Raw genomic sequence first — 17490 nt, 5'->3', positions numbered from 1 at the left:
AAGCCCATGTACTTTGGAGGCTTCAACAATTGTGTTCTTAGTTTTGCAATCTTTGCCTTGATCTGGCCCAGACGATATATTCTGCATTATCATTACAAAATCGAAAAACAGAACTTAAGGATCTGTTATCTAACCAACATCACATTTGTAACATAAAACTTCTCTCTTGTAAACAATACATCGGTGTCAAAAACATGAAATAACACTTCTATACGGTAAATCTAACATTGCACGTTATTAATTTCGGTAACATTATGCAAGTGACTGACTTACCTGTGGCTTTATTTATTTGGATGCGAATCATCTCAGCTTTGATTCTTTAATCTTTTTAATGATAACCATTTTGTTATTTCTTTAATTCAGCTAATACTCATAGTTAAATAAATAAAAATCAATAAATAAGCAAATTATTAGAAGCTAAGCAAGTGTTCATAAAGATAACATAAGCAAATTGGAGAATGTTAAAGATACATGGAGAGAGACTGAAGTATGTTCATAAAGATAACTTATCCTCGGTTAGATAAGAAAATGGGAATTATTGTAGCATTTAGATCAATGTTCTGAAACCCGGACCAGATGGGGTTTTAGTGAAATTTCCGGGTTGTAAAGGGTAAAAATTGAAAACTATTTTAAAATTTAAATTTAATTTTTTTAATGAAAAGCAAACCCTAAAGTCAAAGTGTCAAACGACTCAAACCCATTTTTATTTTTGCATTTTGCTTTTGCGATTCAGCACTTTAGCTGTGGCGCTGCTACTTTGCTCTGCCGTCTGCGTGCGATCTCCTTCAGCTTGGCCCTCCTCCAGGTTGCTTTTTCTTTTTCAGTTTGGCCCTCTTCCAATTCAGTTCAGTCCTCCTCCTCCATTCGCGATCTCCTTCAGCAGTTCAGCTTCAGCCTTCAAGTGTGAATTAGCCTGCTTCTTCGGTTTGCCTCCTCCAATTCAGTTCGCGATCTCCCTGCAGCGCTGCTACTTTGCTCTGCTGTCTGTGTGCGATCTCCTTCAGCTTGGCCCTCCTCCAGTTTGCTTTTTCTTTGTCAGTTTGGCCCTCCTCCAGTTCAGTCCTCCTCCTCCATTCGCGATCTCCTTCAGCAGTTCAGCTTCATCCTTCAAGTGTGAATCAGCCTGGTTGATGGATCATGGATTCATATTTGATATTACTTTGTATTTCACTATTTTGTAATTTGTAATGACTTTAATGATATTTGAAAATAGAAACTTTAGAGTTTAGACTTGAGTTGAGTATTGAATTTCAGAATTTGTAAACATTAAGTCATTAACTATCAAATTTTGATGGTTATAATGTTTTTGCAAGGTCTGTTTAATTGTTTTTAGATTTCAGTTACATACAAAATCTGAAATTTTTCAGTTTTTTTTTTTTGTTTTTGCTGACGTCATCGGTCCAATCGACCGGTCCAACGTGCAAACCGGATATTTTGGCGGGTCGACTCCCGGTCTGGTTTTCAGAACATTGATTTAGATAAGGTATAGAATAATAAATTCAGTTTTTTATTTTTTTATTATTAAAAATCAGTTTAGTAAATAAAAGAAATTAAGTTTTTTAAAGCCTAGACCCTAAAAGAATCCCAACCAATCCTCCTTCCATCTTTCTTCCCCATTCCGCCGCCCCCAAAATCCTCCACCCCCTATTTTCTTTCTGTACGCTAACCTTGGCCATCCACCCCCCCAAAATCCTCAACTATAATGACAACTACGTGCGTTTCATTCTCTTCAATCTTATCGTTGCTTGCTTTTTATGAAGTCCCACCGCGAGCTAGTGCTTGCTATCTCACAAGTGCTCCATGGATCTCATCAGAAATGTCACGGCCTCCACAAAATCAACCACCACAAAATCAACCACCACCACCTCCGCTACCGCATAAAACGCCACATCTAAAACCTCCACAACAACAACAGCAATCACTTCTAAAACCCAATATGCCTTGTCGTCCATCCTCACCAATTTCTTATTTCCTAACACCCAAATGTCATCGGTCGTCACCAATTTCTGATTCTCCCATGGCCAGCGTTGTCGTTCTCCCAAGGTAAGACAAAGAACAATGCTTTAAGATCTTTGGCTTCAAGATCTTTACGTTTCTTGTTTTTCTAAATTTTTTTATTTGATTGTTTGTTGTTTGGAATGGAATGGGTCTATTATTTCTTTGATTGGAAGTGTCGAATGAGCTTTTATGGCGTTTTATGGTGGTGGGATTGCTTTGTTTGGGCTGCCGTTTGAGTTGCTGGAGCCTGGGCTCAAAATTTTCATCTGTTTTCTAGTTTATTCACATCGTTTTTTAAATAATTAAAAGATATAATTTATAAAAGAAAGTTATAAGAAACTAAATTTTTTATGAAATAAAAAAATTAAGTTTGAAACGCAATGCTATTTTTGAAATAAAAGTTTAATAACAAACTTAAAGAGGTGGAGGACTTTATAAAAAATATACATTGTTTGTGTAATTTCCTATTTAACTGTCAGTGAGAGTGAATAATAAAAGTTAAGAGTGAGGAATTGATTGGAGAAAGAGAAACAGGAAAATGGCAAGAGAATTTGTAGAGGCTCTGTTATCCTTGAACTTGAAGTGAATAGACTAATACATGACTGATGCTGGTGTTAACAGCCTTTAGTATTAGGGAAGTGACACACAAAATTTTCTAGGCCTTCTTCTCTTAATTATTAATCCGATTTAAATTATTTCATTTATATTAATATAGTTTTTTTTTTTTATAATTATCATTAATTGTCTTTGATTTTGTGTTTGAAGTTTGGGTAGAAGGGTAAGTTCACCCCTTTGGTTTTTAGAAGCTTCGTTTTGTTCTTGTTTTAATGATGTGATGATATGTGATGAGGAGGAGGACGGCGACAATAATGATTATCCTATATAGTATTTTCTGTGATATTAATTTTACGTTAATCCTTGTTTAAAAAAATCAAAAGGAGCACAAAAATGTCAAATAATGACAATTTTATTTAGTTAGAGAACGGTGTATTTTGGGTTTAGGCTTTTGGGTTTCCTTTGTGGGGCATTGTTGCTTTGGTGTGGGCTGATTTGTGAAGGATTATACATCTTTGTTTTGCTTGATTCTTTTTTTTGATGACCGAGGGTGTTTGGGCCAACTTGCTTGCTCGGTTCTTTTGCTTTCCCTCGATCCTCTGTTGTGTCTCAAGGGTCGGGGAGGTTTCCTCCCTTTAGGTGTCACAAAATTACGATTTACCAAATTTTTTTTTTTATTTTGAATTATATAATATTGTTTATGTTTATCTGCTTAAAATGCTTAATTGAATATTGACTTGGTGTGCGCTTGTTCCATCTATCCTTTAGGCAAACGTTGCAAAATATGGGCGATTGCTTGGTTTGGACGTGGGAACAAAGTACATCGGAGTAGCAATTTCAAACTGAGGGCAATTGCTTGGTTTGGACGTAGGAACAAAGTATGTTGGAGTGACTGTTTCAAATTGAGGGCGTTTGTTTGGTTTGGACGTAAGAACAAAGTATGTTGGAGTGGCTGTTTCAAATTGAGGACGTTTGCTTGGTTTGGATGTAAGAACAAAGTATGTTGGAGTGGCTTGCAATATGAGTCTGCATAATTTAGTGCTGTAATTTAATTTTTGTTTATGTGGGTGTTAATATGTTGAAATTAGTTAGTAAAAGTTATATTATGTATTGAATTATTATGTTAGGCTTTTCGTTGATGTGAATCTTGTGTTCATGGTGTTTATAATGATTTGGCTGTAAATTGTATTATGATAGATAACTTATAATCATTATTTAAGTGGATCTCATACTATAATTTGAAAGGTTTTATCATTGGCTGTCCTTATCATACACTGTCAAACGCGACTAATTTGAGTTTTTATTACATAAGCTGTTACTATAATCTTTCTTTTTAGTCCCTAATCTCCTTAAATTATTTTTATTTGGTAAGTCATTAATAACTTATAATCTTTATTTAGGTGGGGTAAGATGGGTTTTGGTTAGAAGGCTGAGGGGAGAGTTTTTGTGGTGGGGTGTGTTGTCGACCCGGAAAACAAGCCCTATTTGGCCTGGATTGTCAACATCGGTGGTGTAACTAGGGGTATTTTTGCAAGATTTCAAACTTGTAAGAACTTATCTAATTTTTAGGAGTGTTTTTGCTGAATTTTAAACTTTTTTACATGTTGACATCGTTGGTTTGACTTGCCGGTGAAGCTGATCAACCTAAGACCTGACCACTTTGCTGGGTTTCACCTCGGCCAGGTTTTAAAACCTTGGGTTCTATTTCCAAGAATGTAAGAATAATAATTGAGAAATTTGAATGTATAAAACTAACTTATAAATTTTGGAGAAATGCAAAAGAAGAAAAAAAAAAAATAGACAAATTAAAAAGAAAAATAATAAAGCAAAGATTTAGTACTTACATGATCTTAATGAAACTCTTTCAATTGCATAAATTTTGTCTCCATTTTTTAAAAATAGATTTAGGTTTATATTTGAAAGTGGAATTAAAACTTTTACGTACTTATAATCTTTTACAGCCTTATTTAGTAATTTTATTAAGGAATAAAACTGCAATTAAAAATTAATAATAATTGAGCTGATAACATCGCTCGTTAATTAATGGAAATAATCAAATTCTAATATAGTGAAAATACTTGGAGCAATACATTATATAGTATTAAGGTATAACAAAAATAAAGTACGCTTTAATTTAGAACAAAAGTAGGATCACCTTTGTAATATCGAGACAAATTTTCGATGAGAAGGATGATACTGAAATCACTCGTATGTTTATTCAACAAAATTTCTATTAAAATGTATTTATTTGTCTACATATTTCATCTAATTACCATAAATATTGTCAATAATTTTTAAATTGATGCATAACACTACGACATCAGATATAATTTATTCCAAATTAGTGTTACAAACACTTGGATACATAATAATGGAAAACAAGATATGGATTCAAGACGATGAATCCATATCAAAATACAACTATGAATGGAGACTGTTTTATTCATATATATCAAGCACTCTCATAATTTATTCATGGAGATCCTTTGCTTGAGTGAGCTAGGGTTGATCAGGAGAATCAGGGCAAAAGCAAGGGCAACATCCACCTGGTGGAGCAGGCGCACAGCACACACAAGCTGGGCAAATTGGGCCGTCTTGTAGTAATACTCGATCCAAACCTGCAAATCAAGGAGTTAGCATATCAAAATGAAACCCTAACATCTTTACATAATCACTTAACCGAAAAACTTAAATAAGTTTGCAGGTAAAGATTAACAAATAACGTAGCTTCAAATATCTATGTTAGTATTAAGCTTTCTAACACCAGCAAATGTTACAGAGTTACTCCGACGTGAAGTCATTGCGTCAGTAGAAGAGGCTGATTTTCTTGTAGTGCGTGTAAATATGGTGATATGTATGAGTTACGTGATTACCTTGAACTCGAGCTGCTTCGCATGGCAGCTGAAGGGGAGAGAGCACCATGGCGAAGATGAGGAGGGTCACCAGCAAAGATTTTGCGTTGTTGATTGCCATGATTAATCTGAGCTTAATTTCAAGAGAAAATGTAACTAATTATATGCTTCGGCTATATTACAAATGAAGCAAATTTATAGATTTCAAGAGTTCTTGCACAAGACAATATTGGTACGTATGTAATGCCGAAGTTTTTGAGTCAAAAGATTGGTTTCCCACTAATTAATTAACTAGATTGCTGTTATATTCTTAGAGTTGAAGTTGAATCTTTCAAGCTGCCAGATGAATTAATTTTTCATTGACTTTTTCATTACAAAATTGCGTGTTCGTGATATTTGAAATTTAATTTAGTACTGTATATGGTTTATTTTGTACCAAATTAGAAGTTTACGCATGCTTCGATCAATTCTTGAGGGAGACTAGTGTAACAACCTATCGCTACGGTCCCCTATTTAAGTTATAAATGCTCAGATAGATAATCGAACTTAAGATTGCGTACAAACATTTATTGTACCATCATATACAATTCAATGTACAAAATTACTTCTTATTTTTTTTTTCACACAAAGCTGTTTTTATCAATTTGATATGTCAGGTTGATAACATTGAGATTAAATTAGATTAACCATAGTCAAATCAAGAACTGTTTTATAATTAAAAATAAAAGTTTGACTATGTGATAACTTGCAACCTTATATTTTGTCTCTCATAATTCTATCAAGTTCTCCATGAAGAACTGTTTGTCAAGATCTGAATGGTTCAATTCATTCATGCTGAATCAGGATTTTCAAGCTTTGAAGCTGTTTATATATGATAGACTTTCACCATGATATTATGCTTATCCTTTCATATCAAGAATTTAAGATATATCAAGGCTAATATTACAATGTCTACGTTTATATTTAGTAATTTGGTCAAAACGACCTGTCAGTTACATCGTCTTGCGAAAATGACTTGTCGTATGTATTTTCTTACAACACAATATAGCGAGGTGTTAGTGGTAGGTAAGCTGGGTGGGAGATAAGACAGAGAGGCTCAGAGTTCACATCGTACAGTACTAGCCGAACAACTAGGGCAATGAAGAAACGCGGTAAGGTTAAGCCAAAATACTAGGGCTAGACATGGCTAGAGAAGCCTTATAAAATAACCATACAAGGGTAGCATAAGAGATAGACTTTGGAATGATCTAGTGATCTAAAAATCGGACTAGATCGGCCAGTCGATCCAGGCGAATCGGGAATTGGCAGCCTATCCAGTCCAATTCAGGTTATAGGGGGTTTTGTTAGATTTTAAACTATAGGGCAAATTCATAATTTTCTAGAGGTGTTTTTGCAATATTTCAAAACCTCATGGACTAATTGAATTTTTTGGACACTTTTTGAAATATATTATACTTTTAGGGACTAATTTGCAATTTTTTAGGAGCATTTTTGCAATATATTAAAATTTAAGGAACAAATTTACAAATTTAAAAAAAAAAAAAATTTGGTTGCTGACATCATTGGTCCGACCGACTGGTCAAACAATGAACCGAGTCCTTGATTGAGTCAAGATCGGTCTGATTTTTAGAATATTGGAATAATCTACCAATACGAGATAAGATATAAGCCCGTGTCATACAATATGATCGTTTCATAAATATCAACTTGAAAATCAATATGTCACATTGATAACAATGAAGATTAAATTGTACAGTAAAGAATATTGATTATTGACCAATATTTCTCTTGTATATTAATGACAGATCAGGCTTTTCTTCAAGATAACAATTTGACTTTGTGGGTTGAGGTAGCTTGCAAGCTTACGCTTTAAATTTTTGAAATAAATATCTTGACTGAATTTTGATGGTGACCAGCTTGAATTTATGAAAGCCTGATGACAATTTGTATTTCACCAAACTCCTATAACTTAATTTAATTCAACACTATAACCTGGGTTTGGATTCAAGACTAGAAATTTGAACAAATGGAGTATAGCTTTTATTATTGAAAACAAACAGATAACATAAAACATCTCACTCAAACTACAATATATCACTTTTATTTTTCTTAAAAGATCTTCAAACTAGTTTATCTAATTAACAATGGTGACATCTCAAAATTCCATTCCTCTACTCATCTTCTAGTTCTAAATCTTCCGGCAATCACCCGGGATAGAGATTGACCCATCAAGCTCCGGAGCCTCCAGGATTTTCACCATTTTAGCTTCTCAGGGAAGTACTGCAACAATATCAATACACCAACTTCATGTTAAGAACAGATAATCTAATAAAATGTGACACGAAAACATGACTTTGAGCTAGCTCACCTTTTCGATGAGGGAGAGATAGTACGGTTTGACCTCTTCGACATCTATCCAGACTTTGCTCTTGCTGTAAAGGTCATATTTGCTGCACAGGATTGAATAAGAATATGGATAAGATAAGAAAATATACTTAACATTGACTAAAGTGATTGAATTTTAATAGAAGTTATGGATAAGCTTACTTGAATATTTGCAGCCACTTCAGATTCTCAACATCTTCCTGATTCAATAAGTGCGTATATGCTTCTGATCTGTGTAGTGCTGCAAATTTGATGAAAAACAGATGCATTAATGTCACTTAATCACTTATATGTAAACAGAAAACATGTATATAGGGCAACGGCGTTAATGAAATGTCTCCAGTAATTGCCATAGAATGAGTGGTATCTGATGATGAAAAGCGCTGCTGAAGGCAGAGTAGTTTTATTCTCCTTGGCCACCTAATTATTTTTCAACCTAAAACTTAGTTTGATGAATGTAAATTTATGAACAGCAATATTGTAGACGTAAAAATCTACCTGTACGAAAGGGGGGTCTGATCCCGTGAGGTCAAGGCCACTAGCGATCTGCTGCACCTGCACACGTAGAGAAACACACGCGTGAAGCGAACGGGAAACACCGGGGTGGTGTTTGCCGTAGGCACTCCGACGCTCAAGTCAGTAAGGCTGAAAGGGGCTAATATAGTGAGGGCTAAGGAATAAGAGATTACCGGAAGTCTAGTCGGGGACTGTGACTACGGCGAATTAGTGAAACTCTCGAGTGAAGAGTCTCGGGTGTGAAGGTGTAATGTTGATGTCCTTTGTGAGAGGGCTGGCCTCTGTTTATATAGTGATCGTCTGGTCTCCCAATCTTGGTAGAAGTAGGAGTCCTAGTACGACTCTGATGCAAACCCTAGAAGAATTAGGGTTGTGGTAAGCTGTCTTACCAGTGTCCGTATAGGAAGGTGATTCTGATTAGGGGAGTAACTCCGAATAGGAAAGTGATCAGGAATAGGAAGGTATTCTGAGGGGGTTGTAGGCTTTGGATTTGTCCATGGACCTAGGACATGGGCCAGGTTTGAGAGGCCTGTGCCCGCTCAGTTTGGGCCGGTTTGTTCCTCACGTTAGAAGAGAACTACGGCTCGGGCCTTTGCAGGACTAGGCTTGGTCCTTCGCTAATGGTCCTTTTTCCCTATTTGGGCCAAGGACGATTTTTGGCCCTAACAAATATGTAATTTGATTAAGGCTCGAAAATATTACCAAGTACATGTAGTCGTCGTGCCCCCACGACATCATTACGTTGTTTAATCCGCATCCTTCATTGTAGACTCCATATTTAGTATTGTAAGCAGGATTGTTATAGTCTGGATTTCTTTGAAATACTGTAATGACAACGCAGTATAGTCATTATTGATTAATTGTTTGAATTTTAAATTTTAAATTAAACTAAAGTATTTAATAAACTTATATAAAAAATAATAAACTTGCAATATTCAATTGGTGGTGTTGTATATAGCTGTTGTGTGTGGTTTTTCCGCCAAGCTCGGGCCAACTCGAGGATATAACTCGATCCAGAATGAGCTTGACAACTACGATTGATCGACCCAGCATAAGCTCGTCGAGCTATAGCTCAACCCAACATAAGCTATTCGCAAACAGTTCAAGAAATCATTCAATCAATCCCTAGATTACTTCAGATCCCAAATATTGCAGGAATCACTGGATCAATGGTGATCACTGCGTAATCACAGTGCCTAATCACGAGGATATTTGAATTATGATTCAAATCAGTTTCTAATCCCTTGAATTTCGTTGCTTATTTTGTACAAACCTTGTATATAAACCCCCCTCAAACAATGAGGAGGGGGTCACGAATTTCAGATAAGAATTGCGTTGTAAACTCTCACAACAAATACAAAAACACAGTGGACGTCAGCTGTTAACCTAGCCGAGCCACTTTGAAAATCTCATTGTTTTTAGTTCATTTCATTCATATTCATCGCTGATTATCACTAATCACGCACACATCAGTTCTGATCTCGGTAAGATCGATCGAATCTCACTGGTTGGTGCAAAATTCTGTACCAACATTTTGGCGCTAGAAGGAGGGCTTGATTCACAGCAGCTCTCCATGTTTTTCCCTCAAGTCTCAACTTCTTCAACAAATCCCAGCTTCTTAATCTAGAATTACGTCATCAAATGTGAAAATCTGAGCAGGATAAAGTCTGAATCTGGCTAAGTGGTAAACACAATAATTGTAGTCTTTTGAGTTAGCTTTATGAAGGTCCAAGAATCATCCAAATATGAGGTCTACAGCTCAAGTTATTATGAAAATACTAAAGCCTATTCCAAATCAGAGTTCTTAGATAGCGCGGCCAAATCACTCAGATTGTGCGCTTAGATCACTCTGATCTTCAGCTTCAAATAGCGTGGCCAGATCTCTCAGATCGCGTTCTCAAATCTCTTAGATTAGAAAGAGCTCACTAGCTCTCTTGCTCTCAAGCTCCCATGCTCTCCAAGCTTTCTAATTGAGCAATGCCTTTAGATCAAGCTCTCCATTCTTTCTAATCGAGTTATGCTCTCAGATCAAGCTCTCCATGCTCTCTGATCGATCGATGCTCTCAAATCAAGCTCTCCAAGCTTTTTGATCAAGCAATGCTCTCAAATCAAACTCTTCATGCTTTCTAATCGAGCTATGCTTTTAGATTAAGCTCTCCAAGCTTTCTGATCGAGCAATGCTCTCAGAACAAGCTCTCCATGCTTTCTGATCGAGCTATGCTCTCAGATCAAGCTCCCCATGCTTTCTAAACTAGTAATGCTCTCATATCAAGCTCTTCATGCTTTCTGATCGAGTAAGGCTTTCAGATCAAGCTCCCCACGCTTTCTGATCGAGCCATGCTCTCAGATCAAGCTCTCCATGCTTTCTAATCAAGCCACGCTCTCAAATCAAGCTCTCCATGCTTTCTAATCGAGCCACACTCTCACATCAAGCTCTCCATGCTTTCTGATTGCGCCACACTCTCAAATCAAGCTCTCCATGCTTTTTGACTATGCTCTTAGATCAAGCTCTTTATGCTCTCTAATTAATATCATAAGCTCGCTCATTCACTTGAGATCGTGTGTTCAAGATCTCTCAGATCTCTTAGATCACGGCAAGCATAATTCAAGTTCTTCACTTCGAGACTGCAGCCTATAGTGCGACAACCATCCAGATAAAAGATATGAGTTTTGAAGCACGATTATGCACTCCAAAAACTGGGGGCCTTGTTGTGCGGTCAATCTAGAGAGGATAATTTCCTGTTAGGAGAGAAGATATTTAGATTGGCTCAAATTAGAAGGAAGATATTCAGATTGACTTAAAGGGTAGCCAAAGATCATGCAACTTCCTAATCCTAAATATTTGAATCTTATCTCAACTCTATCATGTAAATGGGTGCTATATAAACCCATCATAACTTGTTTTCAAGAGGGCTTGGCAATTGTTCTAATCAAATTTTCCTAGGAATTATACTATCCTTTGTAAGCTCTAAAAAACAATAAGATAACAATGGACGTAGGCTCAAGTTCTAACATGTCAAACCACTTTAAAAATCTCTCTATTATTTACTGTATTGTATTTATTATTCATCCACTACTGGTTATCTGTAATCATGCGCACATCTATTCCGATTCTGACAAGGACAATCAGAATTCTCTGGTTGGTGTTAGAAGGAAGGCCTTGCCAAAATTTCAAATATTTTGGCAAATGTTCACCATGATTTACCTATTCCAAGGGCAAAATGGTGTAGACCAGATAAAAAACTACCCCAAAAAATCACGGGAACGTGGAAACCACCTACCAAGAGGTGTAATAGGAGAACGTTAGACACTAAGCACTTGTGCCGCCAACTCAACACACCACGAACAATTAGGGGGCATGGATGTCAGGCCCTGAGAACGGCTAACTGATGGAGATGATAAAGAAAATGGTTGCACAGACGGTGCAACAGAACGTGGTTGAGCTACGGAACCAACAACCAGTTGCCCAGAACCACAACAAGTCCCGTTTCACCAAAGCAATCCCAACAGGTATGAATTTTACAGGTGGACAGTCTGTTTCATCACCACCAAGGAGCGATCAACACCTCCAACCTCGCAGGCAGCATTCCACGCACGAGTGTGAGTCTAGCAGGCAAACAAACCCTAGGAGGCGGCCAGGGAAGCAACCATTGAGAAAACGCGAAGGCGACAGACACTACTGAGAAGCTCGATGGTATCCCCAATGTCAACGTGCCGATTTTAACCCACGCCTAGGGCAAGATCGATCTTCACAAGCTCGCGAAGCGAGTCATGTGCGTCAATTTGGCAATAACTGATGTTCCAGTTATGACCGACGTCACGAGCAACGCACTGATAAGTATGATAGCACATATCAAGCCAACTATCATGACTCGACCTCGCGTATCAACGCGCATGCTAGAGGAGCTTCGCAAAAAGCAGACTTGCGGACTCATTTGCTCGAGGTAAGGCTTAACAAAGCCAGCCAGGGCAACCAAAATGAAGACTTAGATTGCATGCAAAGGATGCTTGATGATCTAAGAGCACGCCAAAACAACTTGGCAGAGGAAGAAATAAGTTCCCCCTTTACAGAGGAAGTTCATCAAGCCCCGCTCCCACAGGGGTTTAGGGCGTCGGAAAGCAAGTTCAACGGGAGAAGGGACCCTAGAGACCACCTCGACAACTTTAATGGCTTGATGGAGCTACACCAGGTCAGTGACGTAGCGAAATGTTGGTGCTTCATAGTCACATTAGTCGGAAATGCCAAGAGGTGGTAGAAAAGGCTCAAGGCGAACTCCATCAACTCTTGGCTACAATTTTCCTCGCTATACTTACAGCAATTTTAGGCGAGGAGGCAGTTCACGATGCCACTTAGCTATTTGAGCAATATTCGCCAAGAGTGAGATGAATCACTGACCTTGTATTTAATAAGATTCCAAAATGAGCAGGCAAAAGTTGTTGACGCCCTCGAAGAATCTATTAGAACTTTGCTGATCGTAGGGATCAGACCTAACACAGAGCTGTGGAAAGAGCTCTAGAGTTAAGATCATGTGAGCCTGGCTAAATTCTACCAAATGGCCGCGAAATACCAACGAGTAGAGAGCTCTTTTGCAACGCTAGCCAGAAGCTCAATGCGGGGGGTCCTGGAAAGGAGACAAGATCACCTCTTAGATAAGCGTGGGGGTCAAGATCGCAACAATAAGGATAGCAATAGGTCCCAGAAGAAACAAGGGATAGATAACTGCGACGATAGACAACCTTTCCTGCGGTATGTAGAATACACCCTCTTCACTCAAGACATTACCCATATTTACGAAGTGTCTCGAGCGGCGAAGAGACTACCCTCTCTAGAAAGGATGAGGGGAGCTCTAGGCAGAAGAGACCGATAGAAATATTATCGGTACTACAAGGATGTTGGGTACAACACGAATGGTTGTTGAGCCCTGAAAGACACCATCAAAGGCCTGATAAGAAAAGGCCACCTGAAAGAATTTATTAAGGCAGAACCAGCTCGTGAAAACCCTAGCGAGCAAAGTAGCCAGGCCTTAGGATAAGTTTAGGTTCCAGCTCAACAAGCTTAACCAAATCCCAACGAAGTCTTCATGAATATGATCTACGGAGGGCCTAACATAGTTGGGAGCTCGAGACGGGCTCACAAGCAGTATGCTCGGGAAGTAAAGACGGACTCGGTGTGCCGAATAATGAGCTACGAGAGAAAGCCACCCAAGTGGCCCAAACAGGTTAGCGAGGTAGTAGGGTTCATTGTTGACAAGTGCAAAACATCCCTACGTCATAATCATGACATGATTGTAATTGCAGCTAGGATTGGCAATGCAAGAGTGTTAAAGGTTATGGTCGACAATAGAAGTGTGACAAACATCATAATCTTAGGAGCCTTTTGAGGAATGGAATTCACAGAAAGGAACATGCGAGTGTGCCCCTCGCTGTTCTATGGTTCACCAGGGACAACCTAGTTCCCAAAGGTATTATTGACCTTCCCGTAACTTTGGGGGCAGAACCAAAGGTCAGAATAGTGATTGTTGAATTCTTAGTGGTGGACTGCCGACTACGTACAAAGTCATCCTTGGAAGGCCAATCCTGGATAATTTAAGCACAATCACATTGGTGTGCTACCAAGTGATGAGATTTTCGACTCCCGGGGGAATCGTGACGATCAGGAGCTGCACCAAGGAATCTCAAGAATGTTATAATTGGGCTATAAACGCCGCATAGAAATGGCTACACCGAAAGATAATGATCATCGCAGAATCCAAGCCGAACTTTGGGCCGCTAGAGGACACTATAGATCCTCGCATCCACAAAGAAGAGCCCGCAATGGGATCGATTGAAGAGTTGCTAGAAATAAATGTTAGCGAGGAAGATCCAACTTGCGTACTGAAAATCAGTAGCAGCTTGACTAGATAAATGGCCGACCTGAAGAGGAACCTCGACGTATTTGCATGGGTGCACGCGGATATGGTTGGGATCAGCCCCGAGGTGATGTGCCACGGGTTGAACCTCGACCCACCAGGCTCGGCCCATAAGGCAGAAAAGAAAGGCCATGGATGTAGAGTGCTCTCAAGCACTCAAGGATGAAGTCGATAAACTCTTGGAAATCAACTTCATTAGGGAAGTCAAGTACCTCGACTAACTTGCCAATCCAGTCACAGTCAAGAAGTCGAATGGCAAGTGGCAAACTTGCGTCAACTTCACGGATCTGAATAAAGCCTATCCGAAAACCAATTTTTCGCTACCATGGATCGACCAGCTAGTAGACATAACAGTGAAAAACACACTACTGAGCTTTATGGATGCATACTCGGGATATAACCAGATCTCGATGCACCAGCCTGATGAAGAACATACTTCTTTTATTATTGACATGAAATTTATTGTTACAGGGTTATGCCATTTGGCCTTAAGAATGCTGGGGCGACCTACCAGCTCTTGGTGAACAAAATGTTCGCCAACCAAATCGGCCGATCCATAGAAGTATACATTGATGACATGCTCATAAATCAAAGGTCACCAAAAGTCACATTGAGCACTTAGGGGAAATGTTCGACATCCTCAGAAAGTATCAAATAAAGCTTAATCTGCTCAAATGTGCTTTCGGGGTGAGCTTCGGAAAATTCCTAGGCTTCCTCATGAACCAACGAGGTATAAAAGCTAACCCAGAGAAGATTCAAGCCCTATTTGACATGAAAAGCCCGAGTGACATAAAACAGGTATAGAGCCTGACTGGACGTGTGGCCGCACTCAGCAGGTTCATTTCTCGAGCCACGGACAGGTGTTTACCATTCTTTGAGACTATGAAGGGGAAGAAGAGTTTCAAATAGACAGAGGAGTGCGAAAGAGCCTTCTAGGAGCTGAAGAAACACCTCAGACAGCCTCCCCTATTGTCAAAGCCTATCCAGGACGAGCCACTACTACTATACTTGTCGGTATCAAAGGTCGCTGTCACTGTGAAATTGGTACACGAAGAGGGAGGAATACAATGGTCAGTGTACTATGTGAGCAAGAGACTGCTCGATACGGAGACGAGGTACCAGGAGATGGAAAAGCTCACCTATGCCCTTGTTGTCGCCACTAGGAAACTGCCACCCTATTTTCAGGCACACTTCATCCATGTGTTGACGAACTACCCCTTGAAGAAGATAATGCAGAAGCCCGAGGCATCAGATAGACTGATCTAATGGACAATGGAGATGAGTCAACATGACATTAAGTATATCCCAAGGACATCGATCAAAGGCCAGGCCGTGGCAAATTTTATATCTAAGTTCTCCTATCAACCAAAGGCCGAGTCAAGCCCGCCAAAGGTGGTACCTTGGGAGAGATCGATCAATAGAAACCAAAGGGTGACGACTTATGGCTATGGGCTCTGTATGTAGATGGCTCCTCGAATGAAAAGGGAGCAAGAGCAGGCCTCTTCCTCGAAAGTTCAAAAGGAGACCCAATCAGAGCCGCAATAAGATTCGGGTTCAACGCCTCCAATAACGAAGTTGAATATGAGGCATTGATCACAGGTATCCATCTCGCCAGGGAAATGATGGCAGAGTCCATTAAGATCTATAGTGACTCACAGCTCGTGGTCCATCAAATTACTGTAGAATACCAGGGAAAGGAAGATAGGATGACATCCTACCTCTAGCAAGTAGAGACTGAGCTCGGATAGTTTAGATCCTTTACCATTCACCAGATCCCAAGGGAGAAAAACTCGTAGGAAAATGCATTGACTTACCTGGCCTCTACAATGAACAATGAGAAAGCTGACTCGATTCTAGTTAAATTACTCCCGAAACCAAGCGTCTCCACTCTGCGAGAACTAGTGTTAACCACAAGTCAAAGGTACAACTGGATGGATGCAATCACCACCTACTTGAAGGATGGCACATTACCAGAGGACAGAACTGAAGCTTACAAGGTTCTCTACTAGGGATATTACTGGCCAACGATTTATGATGATGTAGCAGACTATGTCAGCAGATGTGACAAATGCAAGAGATTTGCAGATATTTCACAAGCTCCACCGCAAGAATTAATCACTCTGACAAGCCCATAGGCATTCGCGATTTGGGGCATCGACCTTATCGGTCTCTTACCTCAGGGAAAAAGAGGTGTTAAATATGCTGTAGTTGTCATGGATTATTTCACTAAGTGAGCGGAAGCCAAACCGCTGGCAACAATAACGTCGAGCAGGTTAAAGGATTTTGTCTATAAGAACATAATTTGTTGATTTGGGATTCCCCACACAATAATAACCAACAATGAGAAGCAGTTCGACAATGAAGATTTCAAGACCTTTTGTTAGCAGCTCGACATCAAGAAGAGTTTTGTTGTTGTTTATCGGCCTCAGGCCAATGGACAACTAGAGGCCGTGAATAAAGTAATCAAGCACACCATAAAGAAAAAGCTCGACAACATTAAAGGGAGGTGGGCTGACGAGCTACCAAGAGCTTTATGGTCCTATACTGCCAGGAGCTCGATAAGCGAAACCCCATTGTCTTTATCTTATGGATGTGAGGCAATGGTCTCGGTTGAAGTGCAAATCAATTCGTTCCGAAGAGAAGTCTTTAACGAAAAAGCAAACGAAGACATTCTTCGCCTGAGGCTAGACTTGATCGAAGAACATCGGGCCAAAGTCAGCTAAGGCTTGCCTCGTATCAACAGCGAGCCAAACGATACTTCAATACCAAGGTCAAAAACATAGACTTTGAAGTGGGTGATCTGATTCTTAGAAAGGTCATCCAGGATACTCAAAACCTGAACTTGGGGGCATTTGGGCCTAAATGGGAGGGTCCCTTCAAGATATCTGAAAAGCTTGCACCAGGATCCTTTCACTTGGAATACCTCAATAGCGAAGTGATAATGCGAGCTTGGAAGGCCAAGCACTTGCGAAGGTATTACTAATAAGTAGCTTAGGTTTCACTTGTTTTTATGTTCTACATTCACGTTCGTTGTAAGGTCATTCATGGCCAAAATACTTGATCAATAAATGAGGTATTATTCATTATTTTCTATGATTCATTGTTAACATCTTAAGATCATTAGCATTTTACTAAATAGCGACTTAAGCGATGATATTCTTAAAAAAAAAAAAAAAAAAAAAAAAATTCGGAGTCAATAGTCTAAGAAATGCAGCTTATCCCAAACAAACCACGCCAAAATCTAACTCTTTGAGGGTGAAACATCCCCAGATTGA

At 39.1% G+C, this 17490-nt stretch overlaps 1 protein-coding gene across 1 annotated transcript in view; it reads right to left on the bottom strand.

The window, feature by feature from the left end:
• Positions 1 to 7500: 7500 nt before the first annotated feature.
• Positions 7501 to 17490, bottom strand: part of LOC116139026 (inositol oxygenase 1-like) — a 38168-nt gene continuing 28178 nt past the window's right edge. Inside the window, exon 11 of the mRNA XM_031424707.1 lies at positions 7501 to 7685. Coding sequence (XP_031280567.1) covers positions 7659 to 7685 — 27 coding nt within the window. The 3' untranslated portion in view covers positions 7501 to 7658. The remainder of the gene's footprint in view (positions 7686 to 17490) is intronic.

The sequence above is a fragment of the Pistacia vera genome, unplaced genomic scaffold (genome assembly GCF_008641045.1).
Source record: "Pistacia vera cultivar Batoury unplaced genomic scaffold, PisVer_v2 Contig346, whole genome shotgun sequence".
Classification (NCBI taxonomy): Eukaryota; Viridiplantae; Streptophyta; class Magnoliopsida; order Sapindales; family Anacardiaceae; genus Pistacia; species Pistacia vera.
The sequence above is the reverse complement of the archived record's forward strand: the minus strand, read 5'-3'. Positions and strand labels throughout refer to the sequence as shown.